The sequence below is a fragment of the Herpailurus yagouaroundi genome, unplaced genomic scaffold, assembly GCF_014898765.1.
Source record: "Herpailurus yagouaroundi ecotype Mexico unplaced genomic scaffold, PumYag 161, whole genome shotgun sequence".
NCBI classification, from domain to species: Eukaryota; Metazoa; Chordata; class Mammalia; order Carnivora; family Felidae; genus Herpailurus; species Herpailurus yagouaroundi.
In genome coordinates, this window is record NW_024412402.1 from 16,935,659 (window position 1) to 16,954,454 (window position 18,796).

Below are 18,796 nucleotides of genomic sequence, written 5' to 3' on the forward strand. Positions count from 1 at the left end.
GACCTCTATTTCATTCTGTTGTTAGGTTTCGTAGGGTTTTAGAAGGACAAGCAACCAGGCAGGAGTATACCGGGGAGGGCAAAGAACAAGATGAGGTATCGCGAAGGACTGGATGAGGAAAGCGGTATGGGAAGCGCGTCGGGCGGTCCTAGGCTTCCTCGCACGCGGCGCGGGACGGGCGAGGCCCGGCCCACGGACTGCATTTCCCAGGCTCAGTCGCCCCGCCTGGCCCCGCCCCCTCCGCCGCTGCGGCCCCGCCCCCGCCACCCGGGGCGGCGCGGCGTGGCTCGGATCGTCTCCGCTCGGCTCGGCGCCCGCCCGACTTCCCAGCGGCCCCGTGCGGCCCGGGCATGCCCAGTTCGGGCGCAGCGGCCCCGGCCCTGGGAGCGCCCGGGCGGGAGCTGGCGGCCGGGGTGAAGGGGCCAGGAGGAGCCGAGCGGACACGCGGTGGGGGAGGGGCCGGGCGGCGGAGCGGCCGGGTAGGTGCAGAGTGGCCGAGCCAGGCCCCTGGCGCCGCGTAGCGGGCGCGCGGCTGGGGCCTTGCGAGGCAGGGGCGGTAAGGGCGTGCGAGGACAGGGAGGCCCCGAGCGCGGAGGTGCGGGGTTCCGGGCAGGGGCTCCTGGAGGGGACCCCTGGCAGGAAGGTGCGGGCCGGGGCGCGGGACGCTGTCCCAGGTGCGGCGCGTCTATGTTTAGCTCTGCGTGTGACCGGAGGTGAGCGTGCTCCGCACCTCGTGTACGGCTGGGTTGCGGGAGGAGACTAGTTTCCGGTCGAAATTGGCAAGGAGCTAAGGCGAAGAGGCGTCTGAGCCCGTGGGCCCGGGGCAATCCGTGGAGCCCCCTTGAGACGTGAGGATGCTCACCCTTTCTGCACCTGGTGTGGACTAGGACAGGTTCCTGCTTTCCGGGCTTGGTGGCTTAGAAATGAAAGGACAGGAATGTGCCTCAGTAGATGCTTAATAAGTTCTAATGACTGCTGCGAATCTAATGGCCGTCTGTAGATCTAGGTTCAGAAGTTGTCCATGGGATGGCTCGGGTTAAACTAATTGCAAAGCTTGAGGAAAAAGGAGTCCCGACCCAAGGTCTGAACACCAGGGTTTTGAAGATTGTAATAGCCTTTCATTTGCTGTGATTTTGAGCAAGCCATTTAACTTCGGAGACTCAGTTCCTCCAGATGTAAAATGATGGGAACCAGATGCATCTTCATTCCTTCCAGCCCAGTTGTAACGTTCCTCCTGTGTGGTCTTAAATTGTGTCAAGTTCTGTTTTTCTCCATGCTTCAGTTTTTGTCAAACCGGACAATCCCCAAGAATTCCTAAAGGAAGGCTGTTAGGGTCTCTGTAGAGAATTGAAGTGACTTGTCCTACCAAGGCTGCTGTTGGCCACTAGGTAACCTGCCACTTGTACGTGCAGAAACCAGGTGTTCATGGCCACGGTTCAGATAACACAGCTGTTCTGCTGGACTAGAACTGCCGTGCTTCGTGCCCTGTGAGAAATCCAGACTAAGTGATTGGCTTCCTTAAATTCCCAAGCTAGTTCATGTTTATTGGGATTATGTTTATATAGAAGTTACCATTTTCATGTTATATCTTGTATTCAAAAGACGAATGGAGAATTTTAAGATCCTTAATTTATAGATGAGAAAGTAACTGGTTAAGAGTGAATCCGTGATAGTCTTTACAAACTGGTATCATCCTTGAACAGTTATTATTCACCTGGCAGCGAGTTATCCTGTCACTGTGAGGTGTTTTTGTTTTCAACTGGGAGTGTTAACAGAAGTTTCTTACCCTAGAAACTTCTTTATTCTGAAGTAATGGGATTTAACCTCAGGAGCAGATGGTACATATGGTGTTGTAAAAGTTCTATATTCCTTGTTCTTCTGGTTCTGGGTGGCACTAGTCCAGTTGGGTCAAGGTACAGTTTGAAGTGGTTATATATGTGACAAAATGTGCTTGTGTTTTGAGAGTTGAGTTTTATACAAGATGCTTGTGAAAGTCTCTCATAATTTTTGAAGCTAGATTTCTCATTCACCTGAGAAATGCATAAAATGAAAAAGTTACAGTATTTTAAAGAATGTTTATATACATGAACTTTTTTGGCCCAGTTTATAGTCCACCGTTTCTTGCGTGCATATTAAAATTGTGTGTATAGGGGTGCCTGTGTGGCTCAGTCAGTTGAGCATCCGACTTCGGCTCAGGTCATGATCTCCCGGTTTGTGGGTTCGAGCCCCCGTCGGGCTCTGTGCTGACAGCTCAGAGCCTGGAGCCTGCTTTGGATTCTGTGTCTCCCTCTTTCTGCCCCTCCCCTGCTCATGCTCTGCCTCTGTCTCTCAACAATAAATAAATGTTAAAAAAAAATTGTGTGTATATATATGTATATATTTAAAGTTGAAAACAGAGGGAGGCTTATTTGGTGGTCTAGGTGGGCAGTTTCACATTGTACCTTAAGCTCACTTGTATACCAGAGGATCCTGTGCATGAATTATAGTATTTAGTAATTCTTGCTAGAACTTTGATTTTGCTCTTGTGTTTTCATTCAGGTGTTTGAGGTTATACATCAAGCATAAATAATCGCTTAGGAGGATACTGAAATGTAATTATCACTCATCAAATCCTCAAGTATTTGGGAAGTGTAGGAGGGATAGTTAGGGACTTCAAGGCCTAAGGAGGCCTGGTCCAAGAGCACATTTACCCCATATAAAAGTGAAAGAGTGGGAAGTAATTTAAAATTTGTATTGCTTCGGTCGCCTGGTTCCCCGGTCGATTGTGAGATCGACCCCACATCCAGCTCCACACTGAGCGTGGAGCCTTCTTGGAATTCTCTCTCTCCTTCTTTTCCTCTCTTCCTCTCTCCCTCTCTGCCCCTCCCCTGCTCACATGGTTACTTTATGTCTCAAAATAAACATGAAAAAAATTGTATTGATTTCAGGTTTCAGCTGTTGCAGGTGTATCTTTACTTAGTTCACTGTGTTAGTATCTACGGGAGTGCTGGAATCTGCTGCACTCTGAGTAGAGATGTAAATACATGGAAAACATCATGTAGAAATGTACGTGAGGTAACTTACTTGTAAGATAACTGTTGCCCCATTATTTTCCATCTGTTTCCAGGTCCTTCATGATGAAAGATTTTGAGACGCTTCTCTCTCCTGTGTAGTTAGTAGTTTGGGTGGTGAAGAGATGGCTGACAGTGTCAAAACCTTTCTCCAGGACCTTGCCAGGGTGAGTATGTCATCGAGGAATCTCTTGATCTTTTTGCTACAGAAACCGACTAGGAAATCCTTTAGGGTTTTTTTGGGAATTTTTATTTTATTTGTTGGGTTCTTCACATGCAGGTTTTCATTCTCATCCATACTACTCAGGACAGTAAGTATTGTCCTGCATCTTCCAGAAGCTTGAGAGACCTATCTAGTGCATGTCTCTAGTATTGAAACCTTGGTCAGTTTGGCTCCAGAGCCTTTTCTTTAGAAAGATTTTTAGTGGGGGTGCCTGGGGGACTCAAGTCAATTAATCGTCCAACTTCGGCTCAAGTCATAATCTCATGGCTCATGAGCTTGAGCCCTGTGTTGGGCCCTGTAGTGACAGCTCAGAGCCTAGAGCCTGCTTGGGATTCTGTGTCTCCCTCTCTCTGTCCTTCCTCCACTTGTGCTCTCTTTCTCTCAAAAAATGAATAAACATTAAAATAAAGAAATGAAAAGCTTTTTATTTGGGGGGCGCCTGGGTGGCTCAGTCGTTAACCATCTGACTTTGGCTCAGGTTATGATCTCACATTCATGAGTTCAAGCCCTGCATCAGGTGAGCATGAACCCCGCTTCGGGTAAAACACGAGCCCTGCTTCGGGTGAGCCTCCTTTCTCTCTCTCTCCCTCCCTCCCTCTCTCTCTCTCTCCCCCTCCCTCCCTCCCCCCACTCTCCCCCCCTCTCTTCCTCTGCCCCTCATGGGATTATCTCTCTCTCTGCCCCTCCCTCACTTCTGCCCTCTCTCTCAAAAAAAAGTATACTGATACTTATATTAAAAAAAAAAAAAGCTTCTTATTTTGGAATAATTTTAGACTTACACAAAAGTTGCAGGATAGTACAAAGAGTTGCCCTATATCCTTCACCAGCTTCCCCTAATGTTATGTTATGTAACCTTGGTCCACTGGTCAAAATTAAACAATGAACATTGATATAATACTATTACCTACTCTATTCATATTTGCATTACAGAACCCATTTTCTCCCCATTCTACATGGTGCAGATGATACTCTAGGAAAATGTCCCATAGAGATCTGTTTAGGACTTAATAACCCAAATTAACCAACAGCACACAATTCCATCATAGTGGATGTCTGAGACTTAATGCCCTGGTTGTAGCCCATGTAGCTGTATTCCTGGGAGCAAGAGAGAGGTCCATTCAATTGTGGGGGGGGGGGGGGCATGGGGGCGGTCCTTGCTCAATGGGAGTGCTTAAAAGTTCATTACATTTTAGAGTAAAAGAGGGGGAATTGGAGTATCTCAGAAGGGTCAAAGAGACTTCATGCAATGAGATCTACTTTTAATACCTATACCTCCTCATCTTGCCATTCTTGTGCTGTAAAATTCCAACCCTGAATCAGGTCTACAATGTACTGTTTAATGTTTGTCTGCCCCAGTAGACTGTAAACATCTCAGAGGTGGGGATCTTGTCATTGTTCTAGCACATACAAGGCCCTCAGCCATTTAAACTTAACTACCTTAAATATTTAAACAATTTGTGGAAGATTTAGGAGTTAAAAGCAAAATAAGACTAGTAAGATCAGGTGTACACTGGCAATTTATGCTATCAGTGGTTAGTACATAATCATTTGCCCATTCCCATTTTTATGTATCCTGGGAGTTATATCTAAAGTTTGTTTTAGCTAATAACAATAGGTAAAAATGCCATTTTTGAGTCCAGATTGGCTTTTGCTTCCAGAATGTCTTTTTTCTTCCTATTCTTTGTGAGGTTGAATACCCCAGTGCTACCATTCTACCCTGGAAATAAACTTTTTGGGACACATATTTTAAACTTTTTTTTTTTGTCGTTTTTTGGTTGTATACTCTTCCTGCTAAATTATACATTTATTGAGCATTTTTATATGACCAATGTCTAGCTCATTGAAGATGCTTAATGTGCGGGTGAATGGATGGATGAATGAGTGTAGTTTTGGGGGCTGGGTGATAGACAATTCTGGAGGTTGTAGCACTAACAAAATTTTCTGCTATTGGAGCTCTTCCAATATGGTTGGCGAGAGCGTCTGTCACTGTCTTAATAGACTTAACCTTCTCCCCCTTCATACACTCTTTAAGGACATTTTTTTCTCCAGCTCTACCGCCATATTATCTCTGTCTTATGTGGCATGCTCTTATCCTGCAGCTGTTCACATTTTATAGTAATGATTTCTTTGTGTCTTTCTCCATCTGTGGTCATTCTAGAGACCAGTGTTTAATTTGTCCTCAGTATCACTAGAGTTTAGCACAGGATAGAGGACGTACTAGAGGCATTTGATTAATACTGAAAGAATATAAGGGAGGGCAATACTGGGCTCTGTAGTCTTAAGTGTAGAGGGATTGGAAAGCCACTGTTTTGCAACCATGTTCTTCAAGCTTGGTTTGAGCAAGAATTGTCAGTGGGTACTAAATCTAGGGCAGAGAACTTGAGCAGGATACTTGCCTGGTCTCAGCCCTGTCTGCCCACCCATAGCTGATTAATTGCAAGATGAAAAGTTTGCAACCATATAGTGGAGAAAAGCTGGACAACCCCTTGACTGAGTATGTAAAATTAACATGACTCGCAAGGGCAGGCAGATGTCATGTGTCTCTGGATGTAATACCGGGAAGGGCACATCAGCACTTCTGTGATATTCCTGCCCCAAAAGGGGCAACCTGGGTCTAATTGTGAGTGGACCTGAATTGAGAGAATAGCATGAAATAACTGGCCTCTGTATTTCAAAAAGAAAGACAGGCTGAAGAGCTGTTTCTGATTGAAAGAGGCTAAAGAGCCATGACAGCTAAAGGTAGTATATGATTCTGAACTGATTTCTGACACGGTGAAGGGTAAACATGCCCTAGAGGGCATTATTGGGACAAATGGAGAAACTGGAATATAGACTGTAGATTCAAGTATTTCGGTATTAAATTTCTTGAATTGGTAACTTGTGTTTATATGGAAGAATATCATTCTTAGAAATACACATTCTGATATAGGAAAAATGCATATGTGTAAATAATTTACCACATTTATTATTACTTCGCAAAGCTGGAGAAAGGATATTTGGAAGTTCTATTCTTAGAACTCCTATAAATTTTGAATTATATCAAAAGTCTCCCTTAAGCCATGTAGCAGAGAAATTTCAATAGTTTCCACTGTTATGTCACTTTATGTAATTTTGGAAAGTCTCCTGATGTGTATTCCTCCCTCTTTAATACAGGGAATCAAAGACTCCATCTGGGGAATTTGTACCATCTCAAAGCTCGATGCTCGGATTCAGCAAAAGAGAGAGGAGCAGCGTCGAAGAAGGGCAAGCAGTGTCCTGGCACAGAGGAGAGCCCAAAGTATAGAAAGGAAGCAAGAGAGGTAAGCAGCAGGGGCTGATGTCAGAAAATATCTGAGGGGGAGGGCGCTTCAGAAAGTGGCTGGGCCTTAGTGTAGAATGAAGACCTTATATAGTCACTTAGAGTTTCAGTACTCCCTTTGTTTTTTGTACTTTTTTCCAAAAAAAAATGTTACGGGTGACTCTTTTTTTTTTCCCCACATTAAATTAAACTAGGGTCTACTAATAATGCTTGTTCAGAATGTCATGGTGTTTTGGGGCACCTGGGTGGCTCAGTTGGTTGTGTCTGACTCTTCAGTTTGGTTCAGGTTGTGATCTCAGGGTCGAGGGATCCAGCCGTCTCCCCCCCCATCAATCAATCAATCAATCAATCTTTTAAGAAATTAAAAAAAAAAGAATGCAGAGATTTATATAAACTGACATTTAAAAAATAATGTCATGGTGTTTTAAAAAGACAGAATGGTGAATAGAGAACTGCAAATAATAATTACAAGAATCTGTTTTCCTAGAAATATTTTTCTTTAATGTTCATGTATTTTTGAGACAGAGGGGGAGAGAGTGCACAGGAGAGAGTGCTCCCAGGCAAGTTGAGGAGGGGCAGAGCAAGAGGGAGACAGATCTCCGAAGCAGGCTCTGTGCTGAGCCCAACGCAGGGCCTGAACTCAGGAACCATGAGATCATGCATGACCTGAGTCGAAGTCGGACATTTAACCGCCTGACCAACTTAGCCACTCAGGAGCCCCTAAGAAATATTTTTAACCATTTCTTATTGACACTGGGAGAACATTGAGAGAACAGTAGGTGCTGGAAAAATAATGGTAACCAACAAAAGGTAATGGTGAGTGAGTGAGTGAATGATGATTTGGAAATGGCCTGTGTGCCATATTAGCTGAATGCATGTGGTCTTTTCCAGTGAGCCGCGTATCGTTAGTAGAATTTTCCAGTGCTGCGCTTGGAATGGTGGAGTATTCTGGGTGAGTTCTTTTTCCTCAAATGCCAGGTGCCTTACAAGCATCTTCAGATTGTTGCTCTCTTAATAGCTTTCAATTCTTTTCTTGAAACTGAGACAAGTAGCTTTTACCTACTGATACATGCTTAAACCATAACTGGGAATCTGTGCATCTGCAATGATTTTATTTCCACTCAAAGAACCCTTGTATGTAAATGTCAGGGATAGCCCTGAATATACACTTTATTTTTAAAAAACGACTCATTCACAAGTTTTAATGTTAGCGGTAACAGTTTCTCTTGACATGGGGCATTTTGGAGAAGAGCAGCTATCAGAAGGGAAAGGCAGAAGGACAAGAGCAAGGTTATCCTTGCACCTGGTCTTATCATTCTACTAGAATTGATGACTATTGAAAACCCACACCAGAAAATGTTGCCTAGAGTTAACTGAGAGCCAACACGGGCTTAAGCGAAATTTGAGTACTTTGAAGAACGGGTAGTGAGATTTTTTTTTTTTGGACTTGGAATTCCATGTAATCCAACTTGTCTTAATCCAAACATTTCACAGATGTTTTCGGATGTTTGCTTAATAAAATATTACTATGTATTTAGTATGTGCCTGTATTTTGGTCTGAATATTATTTAAAATGTTTGTCTGTGTCCCTAAGATCCTCTGTTTTTACAAGCAATGTCAGGTTTGTACCTTAGAGAAGGACTAGGCTGTAGAAACGGGTCCAGTTTTGGTGCCTCTTCAGGGCTCCTTGAAAAGGCACCTCCATCTGGAAAATGACACTGAAACTTGGAACTCTTTTTAAAGAAGAGCTTTTAATGTTTACTTTATTCTTTCCTTTAGTTAAGTCTCCTCTTGTTTTATCGAGTGTTTATTCCTGTACTCCAGTCAGTAACAGCCCAAATTATTGGTAAGTATATGCATTGCTGTGTGCTGCGTGCCTGGGGCAGAGGTACAAGGGATTGTCCCTGTCTCCCTCAGTTTACCGAACACTTCCCTGTTCCAGGAGCTTTAGCTGTTTTTAGCTCAAGCCTGTCAACAACCCTTTGAGTGGGTACTGTTACCAACATCATTTTCGTGGATGAGAAAATGGAAGTTAGTTACCCGAGGTTAAACTATTAGTAAGGGGCCGAGCTGGGATTTAAACCAAGGTAGTTTCCTTTATACTGTGTACTGTCAAAGGTCTGTGATGTGTCAGTCAGCACCCGGTAAGCGGGTCTGTCTCAAGGTAAGCAGCACATATCTAGGACTACTCCAATGAGAGCTGTGGCTAGAATTTGATGTGTCTACGAAGAGGAAAACTATCTGAAGTAGTCATGGTCGTGTGCTGGAAAGAAACACAGGGTGTGTGTGTGTGTGTGTGTGTGTGTGTGTGTGTGTGTGGGTGGTGAGGGAGAATAGTCACCAACTAGGGGGTTCCATATTCGGTCTTTTTTGTTTTTCATTTCTCCAGTTACAGTGACAACTCTCTTTTCCCCTTTCTTAGGTGATCCATCACTACATGGAGATGTTTGGTCGTGGCTGGAATTCTTCCTTACGTCCATTTTCAGTGCTCTTTGGGTACTTCCTCTGTTTGTGCTTAGCAAAGTTGTCAATGCCATTTGGTTTCAGGTAGGTCCAGGAGAGAATGGAGTCTGGGTGCTGCCGCATGATGGGTTGGTGGGTGGCAGGTTTTAGCCTGTGAGTGGTGGCCATGCAGGAACGATTTCATAGCCTTAACCTTTGTCGGTCATGCAGCCAGTGGTGATTTTTGTGCTCTTGTAAAAAAAAAAAAAATGGAATTATTGTCGCAGTCGCAAAAGCATCTCATGGCCAGATGTCCGGGGGCTTTTCTCACCTGGCGGATCTAATGGTAGATCAGTGGCCTTAGCTTTGGGAATGGATAGTGAAGCCGTCTTATTCATGTTTTGGTGAGCTGCTTTCTCTGTTACAGGACATAGCTGACCTAGCATTTGAGGTGTCAGGGAGGAAGCCTCACCCATTCCCTAGTGTCAGCAAAATAATTGCTGACATGCTCTTCAACCTTTTGCTGCAGGCTCTTTTCCTCATCCAGGTGAGACTGGCCTTCTGGGTACATGGGCAAATTTTGAAAAAGGATTCACCAGAGGGAGCTTCACAAAGAAAGGGTGTTGCATTTATACGGGGGCAGATAAGCTTTATGGGAGGTAATGCTTTTTAAATAATTTTTTCACAGAAACAAATAGAGAATTTAAAAATCCTAAAATGATAAGCAACACGAACTTACCAGCTCTTCCTTGCTCATGGGCATTGTCCACTCTCCTGCTGTTGAGACCCTTACGGAGCATCTGTGAGGCTATCTAGGCAGAGGGGGAGGACTCAGTGGCAGGTGAATAGTGTTAGTTCTCTGAAGTGTTGGAATTAAGATTCTCCATATTTGTTCTTCAGGGGATGTTTGTGAGTCTCTTTCCCATCCACCTTGTTGGTCAACTGGTTAGTCTTCTGCATATGTCCCTTCTCTACTCACTGTACTGCTTTGAATATCGTTGGTTCAATAAAGGTGAGTCTGTGTAAAGAAACTCAGAAGTAGGATGTCCAGTCCAGAAGTGCTGCGAAGCAGACTTCTTTTTTTTTTTTTTTTTTTTTTTTTAAATTTTTTTTTAACGTTTATTTATTTTTTGGGGGGACAGAGAGAGACAGAGCATGAACGGGGGAGGGGCAGAGAGAGAGAGAGGGAGACACAGAATCGGAAACAGGCTCCAGGCTCCGAGCCGTCAGCCCAGAGCCCGACGCGGGGCTCGAACTCACGGACCGCGAGATCGTGACCTGGCTGAAGTCGGTCGCTTAACCGACTGCGCCACCCAGGCGCCCCATGAAGCAGACTTCTTAAACTGTTCAATACTTAGGCCATTGGCAAACCATCTTTGGAAGGAAGTAGCCTCTTTGGCAAGAGAGAATTTTCACTTAAGGGGTTTTAACCCTTAACTTTGATGCTGGGGGATATGGCAATGTAACATTGTCTTTATGCCGCTTAATTTGATGTAGCTCTGACTGAGCCATGCGATAGCATAAAAGAGCATGCATTATTCTGAATTAGAGAAATTATTTGATGTCAGTGCTTTCATATTCTTTTGGGGATGTTTTAAAAGACCTTGGCATATTTGTCTGGGTGTCCCATGTTTGGAAGAGGTTAATTGATTTCTAGAGAATGGCTGCCCTTTTATTTGATACCTTTGTTCAGGACTCATCATGACAAAGGATGCTGATGAGGTAATTCATGATTCTTAGCAGCTTTGAAATTGTGATTGTTGAACTGAAAAGCTTTGCACAGAAGCCTTTCCATATTCAAACAATTCCAATTTGTATGCTTTTTTTTAAACTGTTCTACATGACAGATCTGTACCTAAAACTGAGACCTCAAATAATTTGTCTACGTAGTCATTTGACTAAAAGGAAATAAGCGATCTAATTGTATCAGCTCTCTTGTTTTAGGAATTGAAATGCATCAGCGGTTGTCAAACATAGAAAGGAATTGGCCTTACTACTTTGGATTTGGTTTGCCCTTGGCTTTCCTCACAGCAATGCAGTCTTCATATATTATCAGGTAATTTGACCTGAGGGACTTGATGGGGACTAGTAAAAATAAAGACTCATTGTAGGGAGCACCTTCCGTATACCTGCTCCTGTGGTAGGCATTTTCCATTCTTACTTGGCTGTCAGGTCTGTAGACTTTTTCTCCTTGACAGATAGTCAGATGTTTGTCAGCATTAAAATCTAGCCTGCATGATTCTATATGCCATACATACTCTTTTATGTTGCCTCCTGGAGCAGTGTTAAAAGTAGCTGGTGCTTAGGAAAAAAAAAATTTTGGAGATGTTTGAAACATTAAGATTTCATCAAGCCATGATGTTAGCTCTGGAGGCAAGGGAACTTTGGGCTTCTAATATCCCTTCCAAAGTCTTGGCTGTCATGAAGGTGACTATTTCCCTTCTGTTTACAGTGGCTGCCTCTTCTCCATCCTCTTTCCTCTATTCATTATCAGCGCCAATGAAGCAAAGACCCCTGGTAAAGCATAGTAAGTATTAGCCAGTGTTGGCTAAAATGTAGTAACTAATGTAAGCTATCTGTCTGTGTAAAGAATCAGGGCTATAACATCACAATTATAGGAATGAGAGTTTTTAAAAAATAGCCTCTTACATTGTAGGAAAACATTAATACACACTATGATGAGAGAAAAACACTTGTGGAATGGATTCGCCAATTTTTCCCAGGCATATATGCACATTACATTACAAAGAATTACACATATTCTTAAAATTTAACAGTTCACTGAACATAAGGCACTTGTAAACACCTATGGGTAAGTCCATTTTTGTAAAAATGGCCAACTTTTTATAGTGGGCTATGTGATCTGGCTACATGAGTTTATTGATAGTAAAAGTACTATGAATCTTCAGCAATAATAATAGCACTCCTGAAGTTTAAAAAAAAAAGTTTAATCTTTGATCAGTTTTGCTGAAGTCAGTGAGGATACATGTATTAAACATTTCAGATCTGCTTTGGGTGTTGGCTCACTCTTGCTCACTGTAATTTCAGGCTCTGTAATTGGCTGTCCCCTGAAACTCTTGAAAATGGAGCACATGTAGTATTTGATGTCTTCAGACATGGCTTGATGTTTATACTCTGAAGTCAGCCATAGACAAGTACTCCTCAAATCAGAATTAACCTGAAATGTAACTTTATTTCCTCGAAGCCTGACACTCCCAGTGGTGATTCTGTCGTACTCATGACCGCATCAGACCCAGTGCATTCTTTGGTTGCTGCCTGTTAACCCATGTGTCTAGTGTCTGTCCTTCCTTGATCGAATTTCAGTTCTCCTATTTCCCCCTATGTCATTTAAAAATGTTTAACCTAAATTTTTAAGTTTAAAAATAAGCTGTCAAGTAGTGAAAACACGAAGTTTGAGCAGCTGGGGATCTAACAAGTCCGGTCTCTTGCCTTTCAGCCTTTTCCAGTTGCGCCTCTTCTCCTTGGTGGTTTTCCTAAGCAACAGACTTTTCCACAAGACGGTCTACCTGCAGTCTGCCCTGAGTAGCTCAACCTCTGCCGAGAAATTCCCTTCACCGCATCCGTCTCCTGCCAAACTGAAGGCTGCTGCAGGCCACTGAGTCGCCTGCCACCCAGAGGGGATGGGCGGGATCAGAAGGGGGCTGTAGGAGCTCCTTTCCTTGTCACCTCCTCTGCCAGAGAAGGCAGGACCCGCTCTGCCAAGGGCCCGCTGCATACTCCCTTCTCTCTGAGGAATTGGGATTTTTGTCTCTGGTGCGCATGAGGCAGAATCTTCCTGACACCAGTATGTGGATTTCTAACATCGGTGGGTCTGAATGGACCACAGGTTTTTCTGCAGCTCTTTTCTAGCACTTGCCAGCCCCCGTGCCTGGACTGATTTGAATACTTTTTTTTCTCCCTGTGCCATTTACCCTCCCAACTCCCCTTCTTCCTGCCTTCCACCACCCTCTGGATGAATGGATTTTGTAATTCTAGCTGTTGTATTTTGTGGACCTGTTACTTTTTTGTTGTTTTTCTGTGAAGCACATATATTGGATGTGGGAGGCGAAGGAGCATCTCATTTGCTCCGGGTCACTCCCTTTATAGCCATCACTGTCTTGTTTCTTGTAACTCAGGTTAGATTTTGGTCTCTCTTGCTCCACTGCAAAAAAACAAGCCCGAAGAGATGGGACAGGAGGAAAGACCTCACAGCCAGATCTGCTGGGTCTTGAGGAGTGATTTTCTTCCCCTTGAAGGGGAAAAGTTTTTTTCCACTGGTACACCGAAAGTTCCCCAGCTGTAGGGAAGTACCAGTTTTGGACAAGTGCCACACAACACCGAATGCTCAGAGAACCTGCACTTTTAACTCTGGAGGTCCGAAGTGTGCTGCTGGCCGCTGCCGGGTCTGTCTGGAATTTCAAAGGAATCCTGGGTGCTGCAGATAGGAACTGAAGGGGTAAATTTATTAAACCCATTAAGCCTGGTATTGGTTGGTGTTTTCCTGTCATTTTAGAGACTAAGTATGGGGGAGGGGGGCAGATGTCAAAACACTTGTCCGATTTTAAAATGTCACAATTAAACGTGAGCTGGTTTCCCACAAGTGTGTAATGGTTGGATTTTCAACAGTCATCACCTTGTGAAACGTTAAAAAAGGTTAAGTGGAACACACCACTTTGCCTTGGATAATTTGGTTGTGGTTTTGAGAGATTAGTCCTAAAAAATGTTCCCTAAGAAAGTGCGGAGTGTGTGATTATAATCATGTTTACATCTTGTGAAAGAATTGGGAATTGTTTATTTTAAAGTCTGTATGTATCTATGTCTCCTGCATATTCAGGAAGGGTGGGAGAGGCTTTTAGGTTTCAGTGTATTGAACGTTTGCATTTGGCAAGAGGTTAGACATTTGCTTCACAGAAACGTTTATTACATACAAGACAGTAAGGATGTAAAATTCATTGCTGAGAGACATAAAAGCAAGTTCAAAGTATAGAAGGTTTTAAAATAATGGGCATCTTGGAAGTGGGTGTTGTTACCAGATTGTGCACAAGAAAATGTAAATGACATAGTTAAAATAAGGTTTCCTTCCAATATTCATCTGTGATATCTTTGGTCATTTGACAGTAGTATTGCAGAGAAATACTTCCAGGTTGCTGTGGGGGTGGTTTGATAAAGATCTTCATATTTCATCAGCAATTACCTTATTTAAGATTAAATTTTTACAATTGGCATAGTTATTTAAGTGGCCGCATCTTTGCTGCCTGAAATTTGTGTTTGTACAACTAAGCTGGTCTTAGTTTGGAAGGGTGGGAGGTTAAGTGGATGAAGTGATGCTTATCCAGCACTGTGACTGGCTATAGAAGATGCTTAAAGATGGAAGTGAGGAATCCACAGTTTTATTAGTGTAACTGAGAGGCCAGGCCTGCACAAATGATAGATTAGACATATCTGTAACAGAAATCTGGCCACAGTCTCAAATGAGATGCACGCAAAAGCAGTATGAACTTTTTGTACATTTTCATTAGGGGGAGACCTGAGGGCAGTGGTTAGCAAATTAGAATTGAAGGGAGATTAGGCTGTGTTTTTGCCAAGTTCCGAATGGCAATTTGAGGCAGATGAACAGTAACAAAGTAAGGGAGATCACATTGCTAAACATGAGAGAGCTTGAGTTTTAACCATGCAACCAGGAGGATCTAAGGATTCCTGTTCACAAAAGTTCTTTTTAGGAATAGGCATCATGACTTTGACAGGTATTTGTGCTTCAACACACTACGCTTGTACCCCATCTAGAGCTTAGTCACCCATTGTAGCAGCTTGAAGAATTAGAAAGTGGACACTTCAGACCTCAGGATGTTTTTAAATTGGTTGGAAACTTTTAAATGGACAGATTCACATTCCTACTTAATTGCTCTGCACTTAGGAAGGGGCCAAGAGAAAGTTGAAGCGGGATTGAGAAGAGGACAGCCAGTGGTTGGAGGTTTTTGAACCACCTTAAAAGAATAACAACTGTGGGAATAAAAAAGGCAACTGTAGTTGTCTGTTCACTGTCTATTCAGTTTCTCTCCACTTACATTTTCTGGTAACAGTAGTACATTCAGCTTCTACGTTCATGTGTTTACCTCTATCCAGACCGTTCTCGTAAAGGCTATCAGCTCAGTAGTACAATGGAATTTCCCTCCTTCCCCATTTACATTCCCCCTATGCTATAATGACCCACAGAAGTTAAAAGGAAGCTGACTACAGTGTAACTTCTGCCTTTTAAATAATGAGAGCCATGTGTCACTGAAATATTTTGGAGTCCATAGAGAGTCCATAGAGCCAATGGATGACTTCATCATGTAACATTTGACTGCCTTCTCTGTTGGGCACTGTGCAAAGTACTGGGGATTCAAGGATGATCCAGAAAGATGATTACTCTCCTCTTGGACAACAGTGCTGTGAAAGAGAGTGACAAGTGATCAAAATTTAAAAAATAACATGTTCAAATAGCTGCTACTTTCCATAGGTCTCAAAGCTGGAAAAAACACTGGATTTCAGAGAATCTCAGTGGGATGAGAGGTTAGGCTGTACACTCAGCCTCCCATTCTTGTATTCATTCTCTGATTTCAAATTTAAATGTTTTGTAGTGCTTTCAGACCCATGGAGAAAATAAATAGTTCTGGATCAGCATCAGAAGCCTCTCTGGAGCTTTCCCAAAATACACGTAAGACCACCTGGACCTGGGGACGTCTGGGTGGCTCAGTCAGTTAAGCTCTGACTTCGGCTCAGGTCGTGATCTTGCAGTTTGTGAGTTTGAGCCCTGTGTCAGGCTCTGCTCTTGACAGTGCAGAGCCTGCTTGGGATTCTCACTCCTCTCTATCCCTCCCCCACTCATGCTTTCTCTCTCAAAATAAATAAAAGACCACATGGACCTGGAGGAAAGTTAATTCCAGAACAAAAGGTAACTTTAAAAATTCTAATAACTACTTTCATAGAAATTTGGGAACTTGGCATCCATAAAGTAAGAACACTTACTTATGAAAAGGGGGTGAAATAGGAAAGTTCTTAGACATTAAAGCAATTGTGAAAATGAGATGGCTTATAAAAGTTACACTGAGAAAATATGAACAGACGTTTCTCCAAAGAACACATCCAGATGGCTAATAGACACATGAAAAGATGCTCAACATCAATCATCATCAGGGAAATACATATCAAAACTATGATGAGATACCACCTCACACCTGTCAGAATAGCTAAAATAAGAGACAAGTGTTGGCGAGGATGTAGAGAAAAACCCTTGTGCACTGTGGGTGGGAGTGGAAAACAGCATGGAGCACCCTCAAAAAATTTTTAAAAAATTATCCTACAATGCAGTAGTTGCACTACTGGCTATTTACCCAGAGAATACAAAGATACTAATTCAAAGGGATACATGCACCCTTGTGTTTACTGCAGCATTATTTACATTAGCCAAACTATGGAAGCAGCCCAAATGTCCTTTGATAGGTGAATGGATAAAGAAGAAGTGGTGTGTGTGTGTGTATATAGTGGAGTATTACTCAGCCATAAAAAGAAATGTTGCCATTTGCAATGACAATGGATGGAGCTAGAGAATATGATACTAAGTGAAAGAAGTCAGAGAAAGATATACTATATGATTTCACTCGTGGAATTTAAGAAACGAGCAAAGGAAAAAAAGACATACCAAGAAAGAAACGAGCAAAGGAAAAAAAGACAAACCAAGAAACAGACTCTTAACAATAGAGAACGAACGTGGTTACCAGAGGGGAGGGGAGGGGTGGGTGGGCGAAATAGGAGATGGGGATGAAAGACTACATTTATCAGGATTAAAAAATAAATGATTTTAAAAAGTGACACTGAGGAGCCTAAATTAGAGAACTGAAAGATAAAATTAAGGAAAGTTCTCAGAACATAGAGCAGAATGATCAAGACATGGAAAAAGTTAAGAATCATGCAAATGTCCAAAAATCAGGAGGTCTGGCATTCATTTAAATAGCACCTTCAGAAAATGAGAACAGGAACAAGGGGACAAGAATACAACCAAAGAAAATTTCCTGGACTGATGACAAAATTGGAGTTTTCGGATAAAAAGTTCCTGCAAAAAGTAAAGCAGCAAAAATGAAAGAAAAACACATAGATGGGATCTTTAAGGAAAAGCCATTCATCAAAGAGAAAAATAGGTTACTTGCAGAGGATTGTGATTGACATGGGCATTAGGCTTCTTAAGAACAACTCTAGATGACAGAAGATAAAATGCCTTAAAAGGGTGCTTTGTGTGTGGTCGTGTATAAGGGATGGGTGAGTCCCAATTTTGTTTCCATAATTCTAACTGTGTTATTAAGGGCAAAACAAAGGCATTGTTTGCTTTCCACTTTGCTTTCTTGAAAAAATTACTTGAAAATCTAACAAAGGGAAAAATCCAAGAAATAGATGAGTAACGGAAACAAAACAAAATACCCAACCAAACAATGTGAAACAGTGAAATAGGTGCATTAGGAAGAAATCTTGGTAATGTAGCTTTTGCAGCACACCTGGAAAGGTAGATTCTGGGGAGAACATCTTGAAGAAAAAAATAGCTACTGTTACTCTTGTGTGCCTCAGATGAGATGAAGGCATGTGTTCTTTTGATCAATGAGGTAAAAGATGTTAAGTAGACACTTCAGGAAAGACCAAGAGCTTCACAGGAATGAACTGACTCCTACAAAGCAAGCAAAATCTAGCTTTATTCTAAGCAATTGATGAAATAGTAAAAATAGTGTTTCTGAAAGAACCAACTCAAAACTTTTGGTTCAATAAAGCAGGAGGAAGGAGGATTAATTAATATGCTGAATTTATGTATCATATCTGGGTTTACAATAACTATAATTTCCCCCATGACTGCTGTCCCGACCTTGATTTTACTTATAGAGAAGACTTTCCCTATCAATTGGCAATAAAGAATCATCCTAACAATAGGCTTAAATTTTGAACTTTGTTCTTGAGTAGTATACTTTGACTTTGGAAAAAAATTGACTTAATTTTACCACCTGGAAACTTATGAGGTTCCCTTTAAGAAACATACATGTTCAACAATTTTTTAAAAATTAATGAAAAACCAAGATTTTATGTTCTTGAAACAGTTTTTTTTTTTTTTTTACTTCAAAGGAATCTATTTTTAATTCCTTTTTCTTTTTTGACAAGAAAAAAATCAGCTCTTGTTTTGAAGAAGCATTTACTGGAAGTTCTGCAATTCCTTCAGGTTCAGCTTTAGTTTCCTTGCTTTAGCAAAATTACAGTGAACACATTGTAAAAAAGCAAAAAAAAAAAAAAAAAAAAAAAAAACAAAAAAAAAAAAAACAAAAAAAGCAAAAAAACCCCAGAGCTGTTGAATCATAACGGCCCAGGGTCAGCTTGGTCATGTGAATTGTGAAAAGTACCCATGATTTTGAAGCACTGATTTAAATATGCTTTCAGTTTCTTTGGTGGTTTGCATTCACAGCGTAAATAGGAAGAGAAGTGCGTGGTGGCATCGGCACTTAGAAGTTACCGACGCTCCCATTTTCTTTGGTGTAGCTTTTGCCCACTGCAGTGTGTGGGTGTGTGTACACACGCGTGTCTGAGAGGGGACGGGATTGGCTGCTGAACTTCGCCCTTCTCCCTCTCCCCAGCCCTCACCTACCTCAGCATTTCTTCCCCCCCCCCCCCACCCCCCAGGGGGAGGGCGGTTAAGGGGGAAAAGAGACAAGTGGTTAGGGGTGAGCCGACAAAGCACAGCAAGGCTGCGTGCTGGGTCTCCGGAAAAAGCTT

At 42.4% G+C, this 18,796-nt stretch overlaps 1 protein-coding gene across 2 annotated transcripts; it reads left to right on the forward strand.

Moving 5' to 3' along the window:
- Positions 1–319: 319 nt before the first annotated feature.
- EI24 (EI24 autophagy associated transmembrane protein) lies at positions 320–14,100 on the forward strand. Of its 2 annotated transcripts, XM_040483444.1 has the most exons (11): positions 320–479; positions 3,107–3,217; positions 6,427–6,572; positions 7,463–7,523; positions 8,351–8,417; positions 8,994–9,118; positions 9,441–9,560; positions 9,914–10,025; positions 10,958–11,069; positions 11,466–11,540; positions 12,471–14,100. In XM_040483444.1, exons 2-11 carry the CDS (start codon positions 3,176–3,178, stop codon positions 12,631–12,633), a joined length of 1,023 nt encoding a protein of 340 aa, XP_040339378.1. In that variant the 5' UTR covers positions 320–479; positions 3,107–3,175; the 3' UTR covers positions 12,634–14,100. The 2 variants fall into 2 exon arrangements, with proteins under 2 accessions (XP_040339378.1, XP_040339380.1); XM_040483446.1 differs by lacking the exons at positions 320–479; positions 3,107–3,217 and adding an exon at positions 3,752–3,835.
- The last annotated feature ends 4,696 nt before the right edge of the window (positions 14,101–18,796 follow it).